Source organism: Alnus glutinosa, chromosome 1, assembly GCF_958979055.1.
Source record: "Alnus glutinosa chromosome 1, dhAlnGlut1.1, whole genome shotgun sequence".
Taxonomy (NCBI): domain Eukaryota; kingdom Viridiplantae; phylum Streptophyta; class Magnoliopsida; order Fagales; family Betulaceae; genus Alnus; species Alnus glutinosa.
Window position 1 is genome coordinate 47,102,413 of NC_084886.1, and position 27,727 is coordinate 47,130,139.

The window sequence follows — 27,727 nt, forward strand, 5'->3', positions numbered from 1 at the left end:
GTGGTTCAAATGTTAGAAGGAGATAAGCTAACTATGCTTCATAATCCCTATGTCTCTACAAATCCCATAAAAATTAATGCAAATATGCGTAGAAAAAATTTAAACCATAAGTTAGAAGTCATCCTAGAATTAGAATAATTGTATGTAAATTTGGCGTATGTGATAATTATATAAGTTGCAACAATCTTGTACTCTTTAAACTTATTAATCTTGTAGTCGAGATTTTTCTTGTATCAATGTATGAGCAATTTGAGGATTATAAAAAAGTACCTGGTAATTTTTATTTCTCTTTTCAATTGTCAGCTTCTTGGGCGGTCATAAGATCTAAAAGTGAAATTGATTTTAGTCACACCATAAGCATGTTCGATCGCCACCAACTCAATTAAAGGGACCATGCATGCTTATATAAAACACACACACAAAGATATTGCAAAGACAATCATGTTTATATACTCTTTATATTTATATATATTCAGACGTAGATATTTTTATAAATTCTGTTAAATCCAAACTAATACCTAAATGCTTGCAAAAGAAAAAGAAAAAAAGAGTACTTAAAAAATTGACACCCTTCAGTTAGGATTTTCATTAAATCCTAACGGATGAATAAAATAAAAAAATTGATACACTAAATTGAGAATTTCTAAAGTTAATGAGGGTAATTACAAATGTGATAGAAGTTCAAGTAGGTTAAGTAAAGTTTCCCTTCAAAACAAAAACCATTAAGGTACCTTTTGTTACCCTTGTTTTACAGAGTGGAGTGTTACAATACTGTTTGATGTTGAAGATTTGCACAAGAACATGATCGCGTAGGTTGTATTTAGACAATCACTGTTTGTATTCCTTTGACAATTCTTAAGGTTTGATTTCAATTAGGTATGAGAACAGGTCCCCTTAAGATTTATCACGGCCAAAATGTTAAGTAAATTAGAAGGAATCACCCAAAGATAATGACACATGTGATAACATGAATTTCAACATTATAAGTGATGTTTAGAGCAAAGTAAGAATATCGAAATTAATAATTGGCCAATCCAGTGTCTCATTTTAGTTCCCAGTTTTGAATTTCTATAAGTTGGAAATGAAGCCATGTTTCTTCTATAGGAAGCAAACTCTGCATAATATATCATCTCAACTTCATCGCTGCAAATGTTGTTGCCAAATTGATTGCCTCATCTATATGTGATGCATCTGTCCCCTGAAATTCAACATTCATAACAGAAATTTTTTTTTGATAAGTAATATTCATAACAGAAATTACCAAAAAAAATTACAATGACACCGGCTCAATCAAATGACAAAATGAAATCAAATTAGATAGATGCCTTTTTCCTCACTGAGACACATATCAACCCACTGGTAGCCAAAAATAGTGAAGGCTTTTTGGGCATTCTTCCTTTGGTTCTTTCTTTGTTTTCAAATTTTATTTTCATTTTCATTTTTGTTTTAGCTTTTGTTCCTTTTTTTTTTTTGAGCTAGGTAATTAAGAGAAGGCTTTGTGGGTAAAAAGAAAAAAAAAAAATAACTTTTAAGGCAATTTAAAACCCCACTCCTAGCTGAAAATCTTATTGTTCAAATAAATAACTAATAACTTCACCATGTAGACAACTTAAGATGAGACCTATTAACTGCTGGGACCATGTAAAAATTACTAACCTGTCCTGATGCAAGACCACCTTTTCCTTTACCACATCGTCCTTTGAGAGGCTCCAAAGCAGCTGTCAACCACTCTGACACCTCCAAATGCTTCCCCTTATCTCCCATCTCCGGCACCCCAGCACACACCACAGCCTTGTTAGTGGTTTCATCTGTACTGAAAACCATAGCAGATATTCCCTGTCCATTCATCACAACAATCTCAATATTTTGCTCAAGTTAACTATAAGAGTGTGAAAGTGTCTCTTGGTTGTCGGGCACCAAAAACACGGATCCATTGCCATTACAGACTTGAGCCATTTCTTTTTTTTTATTTTTTTTGGGGGGTGGGGGGGTGGAAGATGTTAAATGTCCCTTAATTATATTGATGGCTACTATTCCTGAATTTCTCAATTTAAAGTAATGGATTTATGCATTGCCATCTGAAAAAGAAAACCAACGCTATCCATATTATACAGAACAGCCTGAACCCACCCAAAAATTATTGTCAACAAAGTGAGTGGCAATCACCTTCTGTTCTAAGACTTTTAGAACTGCTTCACGAACTGCAGCTGCATCCAAACCAACGTCAACACGGGATACACAGAAGACCTTCCCATCTGAAGCAGCAACTTCAGCCGTCTCAGTTGCGACCTTGACTGCTTTCTGTATATTTTCTTCGGCAATCTTTTTTTGTACCTTTCTCACTTGATTCTATAATAACAGAACAATTCAAAACATATAGAAGAACCATTGCATAAGAAGAATGGAGCAGTGAACAATAACACAGAAATCAGACACTGAGGAAAAACTATAATGAGCCATCGACATGTTTAGCCCACAGTAATACCTGAAGTATGGCAATCTTAGCCCTGATATCTGCTTTCTTGGCTGCTGGAATAGGTGCCGAGTCCACACGACTTTTCAAAGAAGCTACTATCTGCAATGAGAAAAACAAGATTGTCACTGACAGAAGATAGCATAATATATGGACACACATGAATATAAATCACTCCATATAAACCCTGTAATGAAAAAGAATGAAGTCCCAGAAAAGCAATGTCCTAAACCAAATGTGATAACTCTATAGGGTACCCAAGAAGCAAGATTCTGTGGAGGATTGTGGGAGACTGTCAACTAATATATTTGCAACCAATAGATGTTGGAATCTTTGATATTAAGAAATTTTATGATTTCCAAAAAGAAGGAAATGGGCTCCTCTCCCTTCAAGACCATATCCAAACAATATGCAGGTTCTCCAAAATTCATGGGTCTGTCTTCATTCATTCATATATACAAGAGATAATGTCAACTCAGAATCACAACAATACTCTAATTCTATCATCATCGAGAGGGAGGGACTATTCTACTTGAAGTTGGTCTTGCCCAAAAGCTTTATACATTCTTAATAATCTTCCCACCTTAATTGCTATACTTTGACAAATACTTAATCAGAAATCAGTATAATTGTCAAGCCATCAACCTAATTACCAAACAAACTTTGACTGCTAATGACAGAATGCAGCAAATTCATTCATTTTTCTGGAATATAAAGATTTCATTGAGTGATAAAACAGTCCATGTCGTAACTTCCCTGAAGATTGGTGTACAAGGCCAACAAAGCACAACTATGAGAACTAATTTAGGCAAAATTAGTGCCAATATTTCACTCATGCATGAAATCACTGGCTACCAGATGCCACATTAGAATGGGTGACAAACGTGAAGACCTGCTTGGAAATATCATACACTAGTTTTTCATTTTTTTTTGATAAGTAATGATAGTTTTATTGAAAGCGTAAGGCACCCCTACGTACACTAGAAGTATACAACAGGAAACACCTAACTAGAAAGCGAAAAAGAAGCAAGAAATTTAGCAAAGCTGATAGATAAAGGGTACAAATAAGCCATCGACCAGACATACAAGGTATGGAGAAACAACTCTAGCACCTCCTCTAGGGAGCTCTCTAGATTCTCAAAACACCTAAGGTTTCTTTCTCTCCAAATACACCAAAAAAGGCAAATAAGCACCATCTTCCAAGAAGTAGCGCTCCCAGATCTCCCAGACTTCCACCAACAAGCAACTAAGTCAAGCACACTCCTAGGCATGACCCACGAAAAACCAAAGCGGGAGAAAATGTTGTTCCATAGAGCTGAGGCCAGATCGCAATGCAGAAGAATATGGTCCACTGATTCCCCATCCCGCTTGCAAAGACAGCATCTATCCACAATAATTATGTTCCTCTTCATAAGCTTCATATAGGGTGATTTTTCATATAAGCTTCATGTTGATTTTTTAGATTTTAGACACTTGTATAGGGTGTTTGTCTCTCCTGTATACTTTTCGTGTCCGAGGGATTTGCATTTTTCTTTCAACAAAATATTATCCATAAAAAAAATCAGATATTCTTGAACCTTACATGAAAAACTAGTGTATGGTATTTCACAATTAGTGTATGATAAGAGAATAGTCTGGGCATGCATTATCGAATGGATCATGAGACATGCCAGAGATGTCTCAAACAACAAATCTATAGTAAGGAGGCCACAAAAGTTAAATGGAAAGTCAGAGGAGCAAATTAGCATAAAAATGAGGAAAAAAAAAAGGGAAAAAAAAAGAGTTGCTGCGCATCCATGCACATATTCTCACGTCAAAGTGACACTCATATGATAAAGGAGGAACTGGGACATTATGATTAAGGGTAATAACTAGCAGTGAGAAGAGCTGACAGCATGCCACAAAGCCTAAAAGTGAGTGAACCGAAGGGGAAAAAAAAAAACCTTTTCCAGCAGGCTTGCTTCTATCTTTGATGCATCATTTACTTCCTGCTCAAGCGAGTATGCTAATTCCATTGCCTTAAAAGCACAGTCAGTTGTGACAGCAGTTATCCTTCGAATTCCCTTGGCAATTCCCTCCTCAGATAATAGGGCAAATGCCTTAGCTTCCCGTGTATTTGATATATGCGTCCCTAGATGTATCCATATATCAAATTCAATACAACATTCAGAGCAAGGGTGCAAGAAAAGGCACTCATATAATTTACAAGACTAAACCTCCACAGAGTTCTGCAGAAATGGATGACCACTCGTAGTTCTCTGGATCAGCCAGAAGGTCCTCAACTTTACGTCCGATTGCCACAACTCTAACTGGATCCGGATACACCTATAGCAAAAACAGAAAATGTGTTAAAAAAACAGCATTCACAAGACATACACCAACCAAGTTGAGAAGACAAGGACAACAAACTGAAGCAGCTTACTTCACCAAAAACAGCTCGTAAACCATTGATACGCTTGGCTTCAGCAAGGCTTGCCTCCTTAGCAAATACATCTAGTTCAGCTTTTATTTGCTCATTCACAATTGACTCAATCCTTCTCAAATGACCAGGATCTACCGGCTTGCCTATCCAAATTCAGCAGTGTTAAAGCAATTCCATAAACTCAAATAACCTAATTGGCCATTTGAATAGAGCCTACCATGCGAAAAATCATATCTTAATTTTTCAGGAAGAACAATAGAACCCTTCTGGTCCACATGATTTCCAAGTACTTCCTGCACTCATAATACAAATAATTTTAACACAAGCACAAAAGGATTAACGAACATAATTTTGCAAGTTCACTAACAAACCATTGGCAAATTCAGGCATACCCGGAGAGCAAAGTTCAACATATGAGTGCACGTATGATTAGGGGCAACAAGCCTACGCCTGTCGTAGTCGACCTGCAGAAGTCATTAGAAAACTGAAAAGAGTCAAAAAAAAAAAAGAAAAAAAAAGGGAAAGGAACAGAAGAAATAACAATACTATATAATATAATGAACATTTTACCTTACAAATTACTTTGTCACCCACGAGGAATTTGCCAGTCTCTCCAGAAAAAGAACCAATATGAAGAACGAAACCTCCATAAATTTGAACATTAGAAACTTGAAATGAGCCGAAGGGGCCGTCAAGTGATCCAGTATCAAAAATCTAGAAACACAACAACTAGACTCAGAACCTAATTACATAACAAAAAAACGCCCAACTTTCACCATTTTACTTGTCTCCATGCCTTCTTCAGTCTATGAGTGGACATAATAATTGAGATTCCAACGCATATATCGGATATCAGCAAATTACATCAGTCAATAACACATATTTACTCTAAAGCATATATACCCACCCCTTCCATTTAAGGTGGGATAGAGCACTGGCCTATACTCCCTGAATGACCAACTATGATACCTCAGATCTACTACTAATATTCATTTACAAAACTATACAATTAGACACCACTGTATATTTTAATGTATTATATTCTACTTGCCATATTCGTCTAGTATATTGGATGCAAAAAGCAGCTTTTCCTAGATTGAACTCAAACTACTTTTGGATGTCATGCAGACCCAAAAAGAACCACCGTGTGTTCTTGCCATTTAGGTTCCAACAAGTAAAATAATTAAAGACAAATTCCACAAACCTTCTACTTTGACACAAATTGGTTGCAAATAACCTACGACATGCAATACCTGACCACCTTGCTCAGCATAGAAACTTGTAGATTCCAGAACTATACCAACTTCACTGCCATGACCAACACTTTCCAAGAACTGGGAACCAGTGTAAATTGCTCTTATAACACTTTCATGGTCCTGAAATAGTGCATAAAAAAGCAAATAAGATTAATACAAAATATGGTAGTTTAATACCAAAAGAACGTCAAGTAAACATAAGACTCATGCACACAGAAATTTCCTTCTGCTGATTTGGACACCATTAATTAATTCTTATAGCAGTAATTGTTCAATGATCTCAATCCCTTGAGTGGTTACAGAACTGGAAAAAAATGTTTATCATCGGCATAGCTAATTGGTGTAAAACGGCCATGCACAAGGATGCACTTGTACAATTTCATTAGAGTTCTAAGTCAAAAACACATAAACCCCCAGAAAAATGATCCCTCACACCATCAACGTGACAAAAGGATTGACAACCTGTATTGTCACTTCTGTACATATGCTTTTAGATATAGAAAAGCAGAGATACTCTAGAAAAAGAAAGATGTAGAAACTCAACACGGTTGATAAAATAAAAGTTCCAGAAGGACCTTAGTAAGCACAAATTACAAGAAAGTAAATGTTTATAATAATAGGCTCAAATAACCAGATTATCTAATACACTGTAAACAATCTGAACAACTTCTAGTTTTATTATGGTGAAATAGTCCCTCTACGTGGTCTCTAAAGCATTGAAAGAATTAGATCTCAATGGAGAAATTGACATTCACATGGTGATTTAATGACAAAGGTTCATTTTCAATATGTTACTGTCAACAGAGAATTTTGAAAAATCAAAATACACCATATAAAATGTTCAGAATCATATTTTATATAGAATGTAAACATTACATGCTTGTAGCTTGTAACTTCCAAGGTGGAAAAACCAGGCATAGGCCAATATATAGGATCATAATATGAATTTAGTCCACAGAGCTACTTCAATTCACCATTCAAGCAGATATACCGCCATACATATGTAGAAGCCACTCAGAGAATATAATTGGTGATGTATTCAAAATAAGCATAAACATAATCAATACCATGTGGCTTGTAGCCTCAAGGAGAGAGAATGTACAACTAGGAATACACAGGTGCTCACACACACAAACAGAGGGCCATTGACAAAGTATTCAGAGCTAAACGAGATAAGGCAAAGACGTCTAATGGTCTGGGAGAAGTGGGAATTTACCCCCAAAACGAGTAAAAGGGATCATGTAAACACTAAAATGGGTAGGCACGAGGGATTCTATTTGCAGACTCACAAGTAGAACAAAGAAGATGTTCGATTCTCAATATCTTGTCAAATATTATACACTACAATGCAATGTTTTGTTTGACTTCTTTGACGAGGTATGAAAAATTTGTTTCCACAGCCCATATCTATCTCACCCTTGATTCAGATTTGATAACTCCATGACATTTTTTCCAAGGCCTCAAAGGCAAGGGGATCATAAGTTAAATCTTGGATGGGATGGATGGAGGCGGTGATGGTGAGTTTGGGGAGGTCCTCTACTCTCCTCTGTGTTCTGATCCCTCTATTGTGTTTGGCAACTCCACTACTCGGATTGGGTTTTGCAAAGTGTGAAGGATATCTATCAGATCGTGAGGATCTCATGTGTGGGTCATGAGGAGCAGTTTATGGCTCTTTTGACGGTTATTGAAGAGCAACGTCGTCTTGAGGAATCGGATTCTCTCTCTAAACTTGGTAATAGAGGCAGTAGGGAGCTAAGGAGATTGGAGTGCTCCATCAGCAAATAGGCCACAAATTTAGAAAATTTGACATAAAATGAATTTTAGATCAAGAATGTTTATGAAGATTTATAATAATAGTAATATTTATGATTGAATTTAAGCCATCAGCTACCTAAAAAGTTTGAATATTCTGATTAACATTTTAACCAGAAAAAAAATAAATAAATAAATAAGTACAACACCCAAGAAATCCATACTCTTTTAAGTATAGTTACCAGGAAAATTATCTCTTCCCTTTCAAAGTTGAGATACGAGAATTTTTATCTAAAGTTTCACACGGACACTTATTTTCAAACTCCAGTCAGTAACAATCTAAATAACATTATCTAAAGTTTCACACATAGACACTTATTTTCAAACTCCAGTCAGTTAACAATCTAAATAACATAGTACAAGTGATATTTAATAGCAAACCTTTAACCAAATAAATTTGAAGGAATCATCTGTAGCAGCAACCCCTATTTTGTGCAATGCAGCGGTAGCATCAGCATCCATAACAATAGCACCACCAGCTTGCTGCCAACAAATAATATTAGAACAAAAGTATGACACAATGACTCTGGCAATATCCAGTTTCATTATTTTTCTTTGTAGCACTGGCTCCGAAGAAGATTAAGCCTTTATATTCATTATTTTATTAAGAGCAGATGTAAAAGCAGAGCACAGAAAGTGAACTCTTAAAACCTTATTTTGAGCATTCCTTGATCTTTCTCTTGCCTCATCCATGGCATTATTAAAACCCTCAACATCAACCAGTAGGCCCCTTTCTTCAGCCATCAACTGATAAGGAAAAGATAATTAGTAAACAGAGTAAGTAATTATTTGCGACAGAAAAGAAAGAACTCCACCTACCTGGGTCAAATCTAATGGGAACCCATATGTGTCCCACAAAACAAATGCATCCTGCAACAAGAGATAAACTGGGTTACAGATAGTGATGAGTATGGTAAGAAGAACGAATCTTTAAAAGATGTAAACCATTAGATTTGGAAAATTAAGATGAGAATTTTCAGTTATCCGAGATTTTTTCCGCTTTTGTCAACTTGACTTAATTAGGTCTATTTCTCTATCAACATCCAGTGCCAAGTGACTAAAAGTACCATATTCCAAAAATTTAAATGAGAATTTTCAGTTATCCAAGTGACCAAGTCTGGCAAGTTTCTTCTTGGCTCATATATTCAATAAGGAAAGTAATATTTGCTATCAACAATATTATTGTGACCCAATGATTTTTTGGTTAAAATTTTTACAGGAAACAGATGTGGTTACCTTGGCAGATGATAAGAGAAGGCATGAGAAGAATCCAATTTCAGCAAATTCAACAATGTATTGATAATTGAATAGAGGATTCCACACCCCCCCCCCCCCGGCTTTTTCTCTTTCTGTTTAAGAGACTCTAGAGTTCATTACACTGAACTTTTTGAGTAAATGCACAAGCTGTACGAAAGGAAACAAACCGGAAGACTTGGGGGCAGCTTCAACAGTAAAATAGAAAATAGGTGATAATCGTAGATCAATAAAATCTACTTCTAAGCTTCTGCGTATACTAAAAATTCTACAACAACATAACTCAAGAGAAGAGCACAAAGCCAATTTTGGAAAGTGAGCATTCATATTATGAGAACAGTGATTGAAGTACAGTACACAAAACACAAAATATAATCAAGAGAGGGGGAGAGAGAGAGAGAGAGAGAGAGAGAGAGATCAGAATAATACTTGCCTGCCCACTTAATATCTTCCCTTGAACATCCTGAGCAGCCTTCTTAAATTTCTCAATTCCCTAAAGACAAGTGAATGATGAGCAATGTTTGTTGCCAAAGACGGTACATTAGACAGAAACAATGTCCATCTCTCTACAAGGCAGGGAAATATAAAAAGCTAAAATGGCATCATGCAGGCAAAGCACCCATGCAGGGCACATTAGACAAACAATGTCAATCTCATGCACATACCGCAATTTGAAATTGAAAAAAAGAAAAAAGGAAGTAATCTATAAAGTGAAATTTGAACATTAACTTTTGACTTCATGTTTTCTTACATTTTGTTTTTTTTTTTGATGAATATGTTGTCTTACAAATTTATCGAAAGAGAAAAAAGTTCACATCTGAAAGTGCACACCAGAATCAAATTCAACAGAAGTAATGTTTCCATGGAAGTCAGTAGCATAAAAAAGAACCCATCACATAATATTCGATACCCGCACATATTCAGAAAATTATCATTTCATATGTAAATTATACATTACCTTACAAATATAATTTGTGATCTAATATCTGCAAGTCCCCAGTGTCAGCTAGAGTTGCTTTATTAGCATGGTCTGCAATTTAAAAATACAATACTAACAATCTCCTTTTAAGGAAGTGGGCCATTCATAAATGTGTCTTGCATACCCATGAGAGCCAGTTGATAATCCCGTTATTCATTGTCCATTTTCATCCCAGAATTGGTTTTGTTTCTCCTTCTTTTAAACAAAATATGGGAAGCCTTGGGTCATGCCTTCCACACTTCCCCAGTTGCTAGATTGATCGCTTAAGAGGGGCTCCAAAAGAGGGTATAATGTGGAAAATGTCTGTCATCGCACTCCTATGGTCCATTTGGAAGGAAAGGAAGAACGGATTTTTCATGGTGTTTCAGACAATGTATAGGTGCTAGAGGAAAAACCTATCTTGTGTTTTGAAAATGATCAGTGTTTTGAAAAGTGTTTTCGAAAACAAAAATGAAAACTAAAAATTGTTGGGGGTCGGACCACCTCTGAAAATTCGTTTGGATAACTATTGTCAAAAAAGTGTTTTTTCGCATTTGAAAAATGAACAGTGAATTTGAAAATTTTGCCAAACACTCGCTATATATTTTCATAGGATTTTGGTGTTGCAACATCCTAAGTTTCATGCGCATTGAAATTTTTCACTATATTTTTTTCATAGGATTTTGGTGTTACAACATCCTAAGTTTTATGCGCATTGAAATTTTTATATCCTTGCATTATTAATGCATATAGAATTAGAATTTTAACCAATTGTAGTGACTAATTTAACAGATACTGTTTCTTAATAGTACAACTAACTTAATAGAACCTTATTCTACATGGTGGGCATATCATTCTACATATGGGTATCAACCTGAACTTACAATTCGAGATATTCCTAGAAATATATTTCTAAAAAAATCATGCATAATCTGTACAGAAATTCATCCTTAAATATCATTCACATAGCAACCAAACTAGATTATCAATAAATAAAAAGAGTACAGAGTACAGTCAAAATGCTATAACCATCATTTCCTTAAAAAGCGTATCTCAGCGACAACTGATCATTTGAATATTAACCATAAGGAGGCCTACAATTCCTGTGCTATTCACTGACCTTGAGCAAAGTTTTGCCGAAACTTGCCTCCTCTTCTGCAATTATGCCTCTAATGCGCACTTCATTTTGTTTTAGCTCCGGAAAAACATCACCCATCACTTTCACCACAATGTCTACAAGCCTAAATGTAACAAAACCATTGAATTTCCCAATGGCAGTTTAATGAGTTTCAAAGGAAGAAAGGGCAGGAGGGATGGAGATAAACTGCAAAACCAAAATAGAAAATAATCACAAGTAAAACACATCTCCCCTACCCATTGAAAAATCCTTCTTGAGCTTTTAAGACCTCACTTCCATAACGAACAGCCCTACGAAGAATACGCCTCAAAACATATTCACGGCCCTCATTGCCTACACATCAAGTAAAATTGGCACAAACAAGTTACACCTAAAGGTGAGAGATTGCAAAAGATTGAACAATCTCTTAAAAATAAATGTCCACAAGTAGACCACCCTTTCATTGAAAGAGAAAATATAGTGGAAAATGTTTCATAAATAAAACTGAAAGAACAAGAAAACTGTCAGAACATTACGAAAGAGAATTTAGATTCCCCTATGATGGATTCAAATATTCATGACCCTCATTGCCTACACCCTCATTGCCTACACATCAAGAGAAATTGCCCAAGTTATTACTCCAGAACTACTAAAGTCGATCGCTCACAAAATACCGAGTAATCTCCTAAATTGAATATAGTAGACATGCATATTTCATAAATAAAACCAAAAAAAAAAAAAAAAAAAAAAAAGAGAAAACTATCATAGCATTTCAAAAGAAATTAGATGCCCCAACAACGGTTTCATGTAACCATTGTCATTAGAGGTAGTAATTACATCTCGACCCTCAGTTACATTAGATCAAGCAATCCTCAGTTAAACTTGGATTAAAGCAATAGATTTCAACATCCTAACGGGAAAGATGAGTAAAACGTGTAAATATCAAAAAGAAAATTCCATTCTTAAGGTGCCATTTAGTCTTTATATGAAAAATTACAAAAAAGCAATATCCAACAAAACAAAACAATTACAAAAACATAAGAGGATTGTCCAAGTACAGTGTTCTTTTACATGATTACACATTCTAATATTCCAACATAAGGTGCCAAGTCACCTATCAGAATCTTTTACATGTTTACATCACCTAAACTCCATGTACCCTCTAAAGACCTGTAAAATAAATGGCAAAAAAAACTGCAACAAAATAGGAGCCTTCAAGATCAAAATTTCAGTATGAGGGAGAGGATGCAAGAATAAAGGGAAGACTCTCCTTCTCTGAGAAACTGTCTCTCATTCATACAGACTAATCCATTGGAATAAGAAAAAAGAAAAGAAAAATATCAACTACGTCGGGTAGAACCACCCAGTCAATAGCCATTCCTAAATATCAACTACCTTGGCCAAATAAAAGACTACATTCCAAGAGCGTACAAGGCTTCCTCTTTTTCTTTTTTCTTTTTTATGAATAATAATTTATTAGAAGAAAATGCAAAGTCTTGTACACAAAAAGTATACATGAAATACAACTACTCCAATGGTGTCTGAAGTCTAAATGTTAACCAGATTTGAAGAGAATAAATTAGGAACATAAAATACAACTCAATCTAAGAGAGATCCCGCAAAAGGATGATTTCAAACCGGGCACATAAGACTCGCAACCCTCAAATAGGTGCCAATTCTTTAGTGCAATAATAACTTTCCAGATAGCCTCTACGCAATGTCCCATCCTTGAGTCTTCTAACAATGTAGCAGCTCTAAGACATTGCTCGGGATGACCCACAAAATTCCAAATAAGTTTAGAACCCAGTGCCAAAGATCGCTAGTAAACTCACAATAAGGTCATTTACAGTCTCCTCACTCTTTTTGCATAGGCAATACCAATTAACAAGAGTACAGACCCCGTCATCTAAGATTATCAATTATGAGGATTTTACCCAAAGTTGTCGTCCAAGTGAAGAAAGCAATGTGGGGCAGAACCTTAACCTTCCAAATGCTTTTCCATGGGAACAAACAAGGCTCTCCAGGCTATAAAGAGTAATAGTAGCTCTTCACTTCAAAGCTATGATTGCATGTTGGGCTCCACAACATTTTATCTGTCTTCCCCATATGGGCTTTTGAGGAGTACAATAGGTCGAGGAAAACATCAAGGAACTCAAACTCCCAATCCTAGACTGCTCTGAAGAAACTCAAATCCAATGGATATAAGTGTTGAAGGAGTCCAAGTAATCCGACACTAAGGCCTCTTTGTCACACACTATTGAATAGAGTTCTAGGAATGAGGACTTGAGAGCTGCTTCTCCCCACCAAACAGCATGCCAAAAACAAATGGGGGACCCATCCTCAACCTTGTAGGAGACAGAGTTGGAGAAATTCCCCCATACATTCTAAATATTCCTCCAAAGGCACACCCAATAGCTTATAGGGCCCTCAAGTTTCCTCAAAATACCAACCCCTTCTTTGGATCCCATCCCAACAATCACCTGTCTCCATAGAAAATTCTACTTGCGCTCACCACCTATTCCTCCCAAAGGAAGTCCCTTTGAAGACACACTCCAATCTTCTAGCAATACCGATTGGTAAAGAAAAAAAAAGACAAGTACATAGGTAAACTGGATAAAGTACTCTTGATGAGGGTTAGGCGACCACCCCGAGACAAGTAGATCTTCTTCTTCTTCCAACTAGCCAATCTTCTTTCCATTCTCTCAACTACCCCATACCAAATAGCTTTTGACTTAAAAGAAGCACACAGTGGGAGTCCCAAATATTTCAATGGCAGAGAAGATATGCTACATTTAAGAATATCAGCCAACTCTTCCTATTACGGTACCTCCCCCACTGCAACTACTTCAGATTTCCGAAGACTGAGCTTCAAGCTCGAAATAGACTCAAAACACAAGCGAATATGTGCCAAATTATAGATTTCGTCTTGATCTGGATTACAAATAATAAGTGTGTCATCTGCAAAAAGAAGATGGGAGATTTCCAAGGGGGCGCCATTTTGGAGGTCTACCCGGAATCCAGATAAATAACCCCCAAACATAGCTTTAGACAACATCCTATTAAGAGCCTCCATGACAATCATAAAGAGTAGAGGCGCAAGAGGGTCCCCTTGGTAAAGGCCCTTGGAGCTACCAAAGAATCCATGCGAACGACCATTAATCAAAATAAAGAATCAGGCCGTGGAGATACAACCAAACATCAATTTCCTCCATTTAGAACCAAAGCCAAAACGGCCCAAAAGATAGGAGAGAAATTCCCAGTTGACATGGTCATACACTTTCTCCAAGTCCAGCTTGCACAAAACACCGGGAATTCCCGACTTCAACCTACTGCTAAGACACTCATTTCTTATAAGAACTGAGCCTAGAATTTGTCTCCCCCTATAAAGGCATTCTAATTGTTCACTATGAGCAAACCCAACACATGTTTCATTCTAATAGCAAGGACCTTAGCCAAAATCTTAAAAACACTTCCCACTAGGCTGATAGCTTTGAAATCCCTTACTTCTAACAGCCCAATCTTTTTAAGGATAAGGGCAATGAAAGTAGCATTAAGACTCTTCTTGATCAACTCATGCTCATGAAAGTTATGGAAGATGCAAATAAGGTCATCTTTCACTATAAACCAACACAACCGAAAAAAGGCAATAGTGAAGCCATCCGGGCCCAACACTTTATCACCATCCATACTAAGCAACAACTGAAGGACTTCCTCCTCTTGAAACGGTCGCTCTAACCAATCCGCTTCAGCAAAGTCTAACAAAAGAAACTCCAAACCATCTAAGGTTTTGTGGGGAAGGTGAAACACTAGTGGGATTCGTACTCGTTCCAAGGTACCCCTAGTTTTGCCTTTGCTTGTAAACTAAAGGCTCTGAAAAAGGATTTGAAGATTTGGAATGAAGAGGTTTTTGGTAAGGTAGAAAGGAACAAGAGGAAGTTGTTTGAGGAACTTCAGGTTTTTGATGATACTGAAGGAAGTAGGGCATTAGTTGAGGAGGAGATTCAGAAGAAGACAGAGATAGTCAGAGAGATAGAGAGGTGCTCTCTTTTGGAGGAGGTGAGCTGGCGGCAAATATCTAGAGTCTTGTGGTTAAAAGAAGGGGACAAGTGTACTAAATTTTTCCACTCCATAGCAAACTCAAACAGAAGGTACAACTCTATTGACTCTTTAATGATTGGAGATATTCTTTCTTCTAATAAGACAGATATTGGCGATCATGTGGTTAATTTCTATCAAAAACTCTTTCATGAGCCGAGTAGGTGGAGGCCTAGGGTGGATGGTTTGTCCTTTGATTCTATTTCAGATTCTGATGCTAGCTGGTTGGAGAGAGCATTCGAAGAGGAGGAGGTCAAGAAGGTAGTGTCAGCTATGAATGGTGATAAGGCACCGGGTCCTGATGGCTTTTCTATGGCCTTCTTTCAAGCGTGCTGGGATGTCGTGAGAATGGACATTATGAAGGTTTTTGATGAGTTTCATGCCAGAGGTTTATTTGAGAAAAGCCTGAATGCTTCGTTTATTTCTCTTATTCAGAAGGTTCCAGGGGCTAACTCCATCAAAGATTTCCGGCCTATTAGTTTGGTGGAAGGCATCTACAAGATTATTGCTAAAGTTCTAGCAAACAGATTGAAGTTAGTCTTGGAGAAGGTCATTTCCAAATCTCAGAGAGCTTTTATCAAAGGGAGGCAGATTCTTGATCCGATTCTTATTGCTAATGAATGCATTGATAGTAGGCTTAGATCAGGGTTGCTAGGCATCATTTGCAAAATGGACCTGGAGAAAGCATACGATCATGTTAACTGGGATTTTCTTTTGTATATGTTGAGGAGGTGTGGCTTTGGGGAAAAGTGGTGTAGGTGGATAGCTCATTGCATTTCAACTGTGCGGTTTTCGGTGTTAATCAATGGCTCCCCTTTTGGTTTTTTCAGTAGCTCTCGAGGTCTGAGACAAGGGGATCCTTTGTCACCCCTATTGTTTGTTTTTGTGATGGAAGCCTTGAGCCGTATGATCTCAGCTGCAGTTAAGGGGGGGTTTGCTGGAAGGTTTTAAAATAGGTGACACAGATTTTTCGCATCTTCTGTTTGCAGATGATACACTAATTTTTTGTAGTGCTCATTCTTCTCAGTTACGTAATTTGCGGAGTCTCTTCCTCCTGTTTGAAGCAGTCTCGGGTCTGAAGGTTAATTTGGCAAAGTCTAATTTAATTCCAATGGGGCATGTTGATCAAGCGGAAAGGCTAGCCGATATTTTAGGGTATGGGTTTGCCACTTTGCCGGTTAAGTATCTTGGTCTTCCTTTGGGGGCTTCCTATAAGTCTACTCATATTGGGACGGGGTCGTTGAGAAGATTGAACATCGTTTGGCTAGTTGGAAAAGGTTGTATCTCTCTAAGGGTGGTAGAGTAACCCTTATTAAGAGTACCCTTGCAAATGTGCCTACTTGTTTTTTGTCTCTGTTCCATCTCCCGAGGAGTGTGCTGCTCGATTAGAGAAGCTACAACGGGATTTTCTTTGGGGTGGATTGGGTGAAGAATCTAAAGTTCACTTGGTGAAGTGGTCGAAAGTCTGTTCCCCAATTTCAAATGGAGGGTTGGGTATTCGGAATTTGTTGTTGTTCAACCAAGCTTTGTTGGGTAAATGGTTGTGGCGGTATGGAATAGAGAGAGAAGCTTGGTGGAGAGTTGCGGTGGATGCCAAGTTTGGTAGTTTGTGGGGTGGGTGGTGTTCCCACGAGCCTGTAGGTGCTCATGGGGTGGGGCTGTGGAAGAATATCAGGAAATGGTGGGGGAGTTTCTCTGGTCTCTCTAGATTGGAAGTGGGGGATGGGGCTAGGACAAAATTTTGGCATGATCTGTGGTGCGAGGATAGGGTGTTGAAGGAAGCTTTTCCTGTTCTGTTTGGTATTGCTCGGATGAAGGATGCTTCTGTTGCGGATAATATGGAGGTTTTGGGCGGATCTATCCAATGGAATGTGAGCTTTGTTAGAGAGGCGCATGACTGGGAAGTGGGTGTATTTGCATCTTTCTATCATGTGTTGCATTTAGCCACGGTGAGTAGAGATCGTGCTGATAGGCTTAGGTGGGTCCCTTCTAAAAAAGGGGTGTTCAAGGTGAAGTCCTATTTCAGCTCCTTGGCCGGTTGTGAGGGTAGTTATTTCCCTTGGAAGAGTGTGTGGAGGACTCATGCTCCTCCGAGGGCGGCTTTCTTCGCGTGGTTGGCAGCCCTTGGAAAGATTCTTACAGCGGATAATCTCAGGAAGCGAAAGATCATCATTGTGGATAGATGCTATTTGTGCAAAAGAGATGGGGAAACTGTAGACCACCTTCTTCTTCATTGTGATGTGGCTTCTACTTTGTGGAATCACGTCTTTTCTCGGTTTGGTCTGTCTTGGGTTACGCCTAGGAGAGTTGTAGATTTATTGCTTGTTGGTGGAAGGCAGGTAGGTCAAGGAGTGCTGTAGTTTGGAAGATGGTGCCTATTTGCATTCTTTGGTGTGTTTGGAATGAGAGAAATATTAGGTGTTTTGAAGACTTGGAGAATTCCATAGAGGATATTGTTGCTTCGTTTTTTCTTATCATCTTATGTTGTATCTTTGGACGGAGGCTTTTTTGTCACCCGTGTCTATTAGTTTTTCTGATTTTCTTGTTCGTTTTTCTTTATCTTCTTAGGTGTTTCCTTGTGTATACTTTCAATGTACTTAGAGGGGCGCCTTACGCTTTTTATAAAATTTCATTTACTTATCAAAAAAAAATTTGGGGCGCCAATGAACTATTTATGTGAAGAGATACTTGTAATATTGAATGATTCTATCATTGATTGCCTCTTGATCGGGGGTAACAGTACCATCAATGCTAAGATTTGAGATAAAGTTGTTTCTCTTGTGAGTTGGCGAGGCGGTAAAAAAACTCGTATTGTGATTCCCATCTTTTAACAGGTCCTCCTAGATTTTCGCCTCCAACTAACTTCTTGCATAAGAGCTACATTCTCCAAATTTGCTTTCACCTTAGCCCTCCTGACTCTCTCCTCGTCTAAATAATCAAGAGACTAGATCTCCTCCATTAAGGCCTTTTTTCTCTCCTCTACATTTATGAAGGCCTTGTTCCAACGCTTTAAATCAAGTTTCAGCCATGTAAGCTTATTAGCAAAAACAAAACAGGGAGTATCAAGACACTAATACAAATCCCACCAATATTTCACCAAGTCTACAAAACATTCTGCTTTCAGCCACATGTTCTAAAATTTAAATGAGCGTTATCCTCTAACCAAATCTCCACTATCGAGCAAAATGGGAAAATGATCTTATAAGAGTCAAGGAGACGGCGATGAATCAGTTCTGGAAAATGTTCTTCCCAATTCGAAGAAACTAGAAATATATCAATCATGTACATAGAAGGCGGGTCTTGGTTGTTAGACCAAGTGAAAGAACCTCGTGCCAATGGAATATCCATCAACCCCAGTTCTGAAATGAAATCTAAAAATCCCCTCATAGTAGAGGTTAACTGAGACACTCCAAATCTTTCATTCAGGATGCGAGTAACATTAAAGTCTCCCCCAGTGCACCAAGGAACTTCCCACCAACTGAAAACCCCTTATAACTCCTCCCACAAATAATGCACTTCGGAATCTGCATTGGGACTGTAAACTCCCGCAAAAAGCCAAACAAACTGGTCCAAAACAGATTTGAATTTACATGAGATAGAGAAAGTGTCCACCACCTCCTCAATGCACTCTATTGCACGTCTATCCCACATTAAGTTAGTAACCCCCCCCCCCCCCCAAAAAAAAAAAAAATCTCATGTGGCTGGCAGAATAGACCACCTCGTGAAAGGACCACCCCAAAAACCCCAGACAATACCAACTTAAATCTGCTCCATTTTAGTTTCTTGAAAACACAGTCAGGCTTCCAATTTTTAAGTAAGTTGCTAATGCCAAGCCTTTTCCCTGCATCATTATGTCTTCAAACATTCCAACAAATAATTTTTCAATTCATAATGGGGTAGAAGCCATGTACATACCGTGGAGAAGGACAGGGTTTGAATGGATTCCTCTTAGAATCGTAGTTCCCTTTAACCACGCTCCATGTTTCCTTTTTGAAAGAGCCCGACATTACTCTATAACCCTTACAGTTGGATTCAATTACAGATAACTCTGAAACCCCTCCTATTCAAAGCCTTAATAAGAAACCCCCAAAATCTCAAGCCCATACATACGTCTCTTGACCCCAATCTGAGCACTCAAATTATCCCATCAGGGGGTTGAGGAGTTGAGAGAGATCTCAGGAACACTGCAAAGGGCATCCTCTTTGCAAGAGGAGGGAACCACAAGAAGCCCACAGGTGGCATGTGGGCTACAGTAGATTGTGAGAGCCTAATGCTTTAAAAGTCTGTTCTATGCATGTGGGCTGGAATGGACTATGAAAGCCTAAAGAAGGGCCCATTACTATAGATTTCTTTAGAAGCCCATTGGTTGCATGTGGGCTACAGTAGGCCGTGAGAGCCTAAAGAAAAGCCCATTACTACACCGAGTTCATCCTTTTTTTCTTTGCAAGAGGAGGGAACCACAAGAAGCCCACTGGTGGCATGTGGGCTACAGTAGATTGTGAGAGCCTAAAGCTTTAAAAGCCCATTATATGCATGTGGGCTGTAATGGATTATGAAAGCCTGAAGAAGGGCCCATTACTACAGATTTTTTTAGAAGCCCGTTGATTGCATGTGAGCTAGAGTAGGCTGTGAGACCCTAAAGAAAAGCCTGTTACTACACCAAGTGTCCTTAAGCTACATGGGCTTGGGAGTTTTACTGGGCCCAGGCACCAACTAAACCATCTCGTACTATTCCCTAGGCCCAGCCTGCTCTGAGGTCTTAGAGCCATCCATTACGCGTGGTACCCACACGGAGGCCACCTGAGTTTTTGTTCTTATCCAATTGACATGGCATTTTCCTAGAACGTCAATGTCGACCCTCAATCGTGGGATATTGCCAACACTTGGAGAGTACTATGAAGGCTTTTTTGGATTTGAGTCTCTCTCACGAAGGAAAATACAATGTGTACCTTCTTGTTGCTAACAACTTGTTTTGGCAATATTCAGGTGTTGGAAGGAGCAACACAATTGGCATCACTACACGGCTGTGATGCAATGCTCTGCACCGGCCTAATGGGATGCACTTGATGGTGCGACGTGACCGAAACCCCTCCTGCACCCTTACCATTTACAGAGGTTGAGTTGCTCTATCCGGCTACCGCCTGGTACTCCGGTAAGGGTAAATCAACGACTGAAGGTGCGGGCTTCACAAATGAATATGGAGACAACGAAAATCGCAGAACCTCCAGGAATCCACACCAACCCCATTTTTTTTTTCTTCAAGAATAAGAATAAATCCCCTCCGCACACTGCCATTGAACTCTTTAATGGGCATGTAGCTGCCGTGATAATTACTTTACCGCTAACCCAAAAAGGCACTCTAAGAATCTCTGAACTTTCAAAAGAAACCCCCACTGATTTCCACTCTAGCCACATCCTCAAGCGTCAAGAGTAACCAAAATGCTCCATATCTCCCCAGAAAAATCGAGCGGAGGTACCCCTTCCCTCGTTCCACTATTCTCAGCCTGATGGAGTTTCCCTCAAGCTCGACGATGAACTCAAGATTTCGCTTCTACATGGAAAAAATACTGCCCCATTGAACCTTTGGTACACAGGTGTTTCATGAACTTTTCTATCCTCCCTCACATCAGATAAAAGATCCAAAATGGAGAGCTTTCTGTAAGTAGAGAATAGGAAAGTCTGGCTTCTGTCTGGAGATTACTACTTTCTGCTTACAAGGCTTCCCATTTTTTACCAAAAATTATAGGTAATGTACAACAATGTGGCATTAGAGGCCTCTATTCAAACCAGAAATCATTAGCTATAAGAGCATAAATCATTAGCTATAGAAAGGGAAAGGTAGAAAAGATGGGCAGACAACAATTTTGTCTCTAGTACCCTACCTGGACAAGACCCATCAGCAATGGCAAATGAAAGAGTTCTAATGTGATCTGCAACAACCCTGTAGGCCATGTCAACTCTATCTAGATCATCTGGTCCAACTTTCCCAGAATATGATCGAGCCCCAGTTGCCTACAAATAAAATGGATCATATACATGTAGCATCATCAACCGCTCAACGAAATAATGCAAATCCACATTTAGTCATGCCAAAGAAATCTGGCTAAAATGGAAAAGTCTTATAGGAAGCAAAAATCTTCAATAAAATCTCAGAAAGAGATATTTCAAAAATATAACAATCAATGGCGAGTTAATTATGCCGCTTTAATATTTTCAAGGCCATACCATCTATTCATTACGAAGCGAAAAATGAAATTTTAGCAAAAGAGGCATAGAACCAAACAATGGAACTAATTCAATCCAAAACATCAAAGTCCATCTTAGACATGCTATTAGTACATGTTAATCTGGACACTGCATTGATATTTCATATTTCCAACCATTGGAAGAGGTACTGTTCAAAAATTGAAAAAAGCTAATCAATACTATCAGAACAAAATAATTTGTACAACCATCAGCCTCACCATCTTACCTGTTGGATTGCATCAAAGATGGGCATGAACACATCAGTATCATAATTGCTCATCTTGTTCTGAAGTACCGAAGTCAATCTTTCAAAGCCCATGCCAGTATCAACATGCTTAGAAGGCAGAGGTTTTAAGGAACCATCACTTTCCCTATTGAACTGTCAGAAATAATTAAACAAATGTGAAAACAAATCAAATCAATTGTTAGGCACCAGAGTACACCAGAAAGAAGAAGAAGAATGACATAACTACAGTAAGGCATCTTTTGAAGAAGATTCAGACACCTCATTTCAGAGATGCTAAATGGGGATCCACAAGACATCGTGGCCAAGTTATACCTGAATAAAGACAAGGTTCCAAATCTCAATGCACGTAGGATCATCATTGTTAACTAATGATGCAGCATCTCTGTTGCCAATTCTATCATAATGAATTTCTGTGCAAGGTCCACAAGGACCAGTATCACCCATCTCCCAGAAATTGTCCTATTCAAAGGAACAAAAATAATAAATCCAATTAATATAGCATAACGAAAATAATTAATGCACAAGAAGAAAATATTTCAACTAGATGGAACCTTTTAGTGCAAGCAAGAAAAGAATTAATATATATGGCATATAGTTTGCTGTTAAAAATAGATTAGAAGTTTCAAATTTGAGCAGCAAAAGAAAATCTTTATTCCAAGAGTTAGCTTATCATTTGTTTCAAAGACAGGCACATGTATCATTGCGAAGATGCTAACGTAGCACTTACATCAGAAAGTTCAGCAGTAACCTTTACATGTGTGTCTGTATTATTTTTCACCTTTTAGTTTTTACCATTTAATTTCAGCAGCAGAACTATATATTTTTACAAATATAGCTGAAACATATTACATCCATATTACATTAGTAAAAGAATTTCCGGAAAACTCTAGACCTTTGTCATAAAAAAATGTAAGAGAAGATTAGTAAGAAAGTATACTTTACACCCAAAAGGCAGCACACGTCCTGGTGGTAAAAATTTAAGCCATAGATCTCTAGCTTCAGCATCAGGAGCAAGGCCCAATTTCTCATCACCGCCAAAATACGTGGCATAGAACCGATCTTTAGGTAGTTTATAAACCTGCAAAGGCAACAAACGACAAAAATTGAAAATAACACTCATCAAGATATAAAGATAGGATATCACATGAATGACTACTTAACTCCAAATCAGGGCATATACTACAATTTCAGAAGCATTTTCAGTCATAACAGCCTAATAGTAAGCAATATTATACAAGAATGCAGAAGCAACTTAATAAAGTCATCAATCAAATTTCTCCTTCACTAAATTATTACTCCAAAAGTTGACCTAGCGTCTGATATGACATTACAATGAGTATAATTAAAAACCATTCAACCTAACAATTTGAACATCTAATATGACATTTTAAAAGTAATACTTGAAGAATATTAGTGGTGTTAGTAGTTTGGCCATGCTTAGTAATTGGAACACCTGATTTTGAATTTGTTGAAGGTTTGAATGGAATGAATGACGCTAACAGTTGTTATTCAGAAAAAATTAATATCAGTGAAATGTGATGGCCTAATAACCAAGGGAATATATATAGGGGATAAATGATGAACCAACAATCTTCTTTATTCAATTTTAATGCTTGAAGTCTTGCTTAAGTTAGGTATGGCAGTTGGATCCTTCCTCCCATTTCTCTTATTAGGCCCCCTTCAGAGAACCAAACATGTGATACAGTATCTCAAACAGAATCAACACTTTTTCTATATGTATCACCAGTCACTGTGCATCAATATGTACAACGAATAATTAAGGGAACATAAAAACCATGAGCACACCAGTGAAGTAAAAGCAAAATGGTACAAATTATCATCAGATTGAATCAATGAAATTCGACTATAACTGGCTTTAACGATACGATCTATACATTACTAAATCCTAGAGGTTCCCGTGTGTAAAAAGAGTAAATATTAAGTGAATTGATGCACGGCTGTGACATGATATGGATTTTTAAAAGAAAATTGCCAAAACACATGAATCCTCACTACTATTCATTTCTTTGTAGACTAAACTTTTGTTCACAACTCAAACATGACAGCAAAAGAAAGCTGACAGCAAAAGAAAGCCAAATATTTAGAAGAACAAAAGAAATAGATCAAGAGTGCCACTAACAAAAAAATAAGCCAAAACTAAGAAAAGCATGAACCAACTTGCCTCTGTAAGAAGTTCCCAACCCCATTCAATGGCTTCTTTTTTAAAGTAATCTCCAAATGACCAATTGCCAAGCATCTCAAAGAAGGTGTGGTGGTATGTGTCTTTCCCTACATCATCAAGATCATTGTGCTTTCCACCAGCTCGAATGCATTTTTGGGTGTTGCATGCACGAGTCAGTTTGCTTAAGGAAGTGTTAGGGTCAGCTGTCCCCAAGAAGATGGGCTTGAACTGATTCATACCTGTGGTTTGTATCACAATTTTAAAAAATCTCAATACACAAGAATATAATTATGCAACCCAACGTCTACAAAGAAATGAACATAAAATCCCATATCAAAGAGTGAAAACATAGCCAAAGTAGTCATGTAAAAATAAGGAAAAAAAATATTTAGCCCTTAGGTTTTCATTTGATTTGGATTTAGTCATTGGATTTCCAATTTCAAGAATACAATCTTTAGGTTTTGACCAAGTTTAAAATAGGCCATTCTGTTACTTTAATGTCAAAAGTTAACGATATGTAATTTGTCAAATGTTTCATTTGACATGTCAGCAACCATGCAAGCACCTCAATGCAATGCCATGTTAGCAAGTGTCAAGTCATTCATAGAAAAAAAAAACAAACAAACAAAAAATACAAAACAAAAGACCCACAAAAACCAATCAATGTGACGCATGAAACTTAGAGAAACACAAAACCTGAAAACTTAAAGAGCAAACCCACAGTAACCAAAGACTTCCTCTTTGGCTTGAAACTTGAGAAACAGAAGACTTCTTCTTCGTCTATGTGCATCGCCCGTTCTTCTTAGTCTCTAATGTCATGGCATCTCCCAGGTAATTTTTATTATCACTTTTCTTTTTACATTTTTTATTTGCTTTCTTCTCTTACCATTGAAGGAAAAGAGGCTGTGTTATTAGATTTTGAATCATTGGTTAAATTTGCTTGGAGTTGTTCAGTTTCTTTTTTAAAAAAATTGGGATTATGGTTTTTCTTTTTTCAGTTTCTGAAATCCAGAAACAGAGCAGCCTTTTTCTTTTTAGTAAATTTTTTAATCCAATAACAAAAAAATTTGGATATTATTTTTTTTTTTATATAGATACTTGAAAAAAGAAAGTACAAAGCTAGGGCTGGGCAACCCAAAACACATCTAATAATGAAAGTACGCGGAGGCAATGCTTCCAAAGATGAATTATTTTGGATATGATTTTCAGTTGTGGTGAATGGGTTGGCTGAATCTAGAACGAATCTGCTTGACTTTGTTCATTTTTTGGTTTTTCCATGTGAATATATTTGTAAACATCATAATCACAACAAATGTGTCTGGTCAATTTTCAAAAAAAAAATTTTGATAAGTAATTTCAAATTCAATAAAAAAGCGCAGAGGGGCGCAACCCTAATACACGAAAAGTATACAAGAGTGCCCCTAAACGGGAGGAACAGCTAATAAATTTCGAAAGTCTACAAAAGTAGAAACACCTAGGTGGCAAAGACGGGAGGCTATCCAAAGATATAGCGTGTTAAGTACACGCTTCCTTAACACTACCATTACAGTCTCGACATCTTTAAAAAGCCTCGCATTCCGCTCCCGCAAAATTTCACTCATTCATTCGTTTAATTGTAGAACATTTTTTTTAAAAGAAAAAGGGTTCTCATGTTGGTGAAAGTAAAATTTTTGAATTACAAATTGAGTGGTAGTGTATTTCTCCTTCTACTTTCATCTTTTGCTCAACTTCAAATTTTGTCATACAGGCAATAGTATTAATTGGCTAATCATATTGGTTGGTAAAAATGCATGATTGAACCTGTGAGGAACATGAACTATTTCAAACTAAAAATTGTCTACATTTTGGTTTGAGATATGTGTTGGAGTTATTGTAGCCAGCTGGGATTCCCTTTCCCTTTCTTTTATTTTCTTCTTTCGAATTCGCAACCCTTTTGTTCAATTACGGACGACGGCATCAGAGACGAAGAAGAATGGCCGATGCAAGAGACTAAGAAGTCTTTTGTTTCTCAAGTTCCTAGCCCAAGAAGAAGCCGTTTGTCACCGTGGGCTGTGGATTTGCTCTTAAGGTTCTCAGGTTTTGTGTTCTGTAAGTTTCATGCATCACATCAATTGGTTTTTTTGGGTCTTTCTTTTTTCTACGAATGACTTGACACTTGTTGACGTGGCATTGCATTGGGATACCAACATGTCAAATGAGATACATATAGTAGATAACAAACTACTAACTTTGACAATAAATTGACATAGGGAACTACTTTAAACTTACGCAAAACCTAAGAATTGTATTCTTGAAATTGGAAACCTAAGGACTAAATCCAACTTAGATGAAAACCGAGGGCTAAATAGGATTTTTCTCTAAATATATATATATATAGTTCCACAGTGCGCGTTTGTGTGTGTATAAGTCTGTATAAAGTGAAAATACTACTTTGTAATGAATGTCCGATTAGTATTTGCCCTAATAGAGATAACGAAGAAAAGGCTCAATAACGAGAGGTAGAAATCAATAGCTCTCTAGGCTTTTTATTACATTTCATTTCTGTGTAGGATCATGAAAAATAAAACCTCCACTAAACAGCGGATTAGAAACACATTCTCAAACGCATGGTACACGGCCCAGCAGAGATCAGTTTTTCCTTTGATGCTGAATAAGAAAGCGTTTTTCTCATTATTTCAGAAAACCAAAACCAACAATTATAATGTCGCACATACGAAAATAAGAATAATATATTTGAACGAACAGAAAACACTGAAAAGCAAAGCATATTGTCATCATTTCTTCATGACTTTCTTTAATTGCTATGAAACAGGTTATCTACTAGGAAACAAATCTAAAAGCAGTCCAATTTCCACATTTTTCTTCGTTTTCTCAGGAACCAAACAGAGGCAGATAGGGAAATGAGAACCGCACCAGCATTAGCGAAGAGTAGAGTCGGATCATTGACCGGCACAACCGGGCTTGACCTCCAGTCGACATGGTTTTTCTCCTCGAAGAACTTGATGAACGTTTCCCGCACGCGGTTCGCCGGCCACTCCACAACTTCGGATTCGACACCCGGCATGTTGGGAGAAACCGACGTCGTAGCGAGGGAAGAGAACGAAGCGAAAGAGCCAACAGATAATACACGGAGCCTGCTGAGAAGACAGCGTTTGGAAGAGTGAAAATGGAATGGCGGCGAGGTAAGAAGAGGTATAGGGTTACAGAGAATCCTTGCGTTGACAAAGAATCCCCAAGTCATTCAACGCTATCTAATACTTTTTTTATACGCCAATAGCTCCCAGAGCGCACGCTAGCAACGAACACCGGATATAAGTAAACAACACCAAGCATTAACCGTTAGATCTATTCCTTCGTTCGGCCCCACCGTTGGATCTCCCAATAAAAGTAACAATTTCAAAAGAAAAATGCAGAACAAAACTAGAGTTGAACTCGGAATGTCATAACATAGAGAGAGTATAATTATAAGATTAAACAAATAAATTTTTCATAAATCAGAAAATTAAAGAAAAAAAAAAAAAAAAAACTACCTGAGGAAAAGTTACCTAAAAAGCTCAGGTTAGTCGGAGATTTTCCAGGAAAATCAAAGGAAACGGAGGAGGAAGCAGAGAATCAATAGGAAAGGTGCAGAAAAAGAGAGACAAACAAGCATAGAAGATGACTAA

At 37.6% G+C, this 27,727-nt stretch overlaps 1 protein-coding gene across 1 annotated transcript; it reads right to left on the reverse strand.

Moving 5' to 3' along the window:
* Positions 1 to 992: 992 nt before the first annotated feature.
* On the reverse strand, positions 993 to 27,343 carry LOC133853941 (alanine--tRNA ligase). The gene is made up of 23 exons (XM_062289962.1): positions 26,976 to 27,343; positions 24,063 to 24,301; positions 22,818 to 22,958; positions 22,193 to 22,339; positions 21,860 to 22,012; positions 21,270 to 21,399; positions 11,550 to 11,646; positions 11,296 to 11,416; positions 9,651 to 9,710; positions 8,783 to 8,833; positions 8,615 to 8,710; positions 8,345 to 8,446; positions 6,149 to 6,271; positions 5,466 to 5,609; positions 5,288 to 5,359; positions 5,113 to 5,188; positions 4,896 to 5,038; positions 4,690 to 4,798; positions 4,417 to 4,604; positions 2,486 to 2,575; positions 2,167 to 2,349; positions 1,657 to 1,836; positions 993 to 1,198 (listed from the first exon to the last, which is right to left on the reverse strand). Exons 1-23 carry the CDS (start codon positions 27,301 to 27,303, stop codon positions 1,127 to 1,129), a joined length of 3,045 nt encoding a protein of 1,014 aa, XP_062145946.1. The 5' UTR covers positions 27,304 to 27,343; the 3' UTR covers positions 993 to 1,126.
* Positions 27,344 to 27,727: the final 384 nt, after the last annotated feature.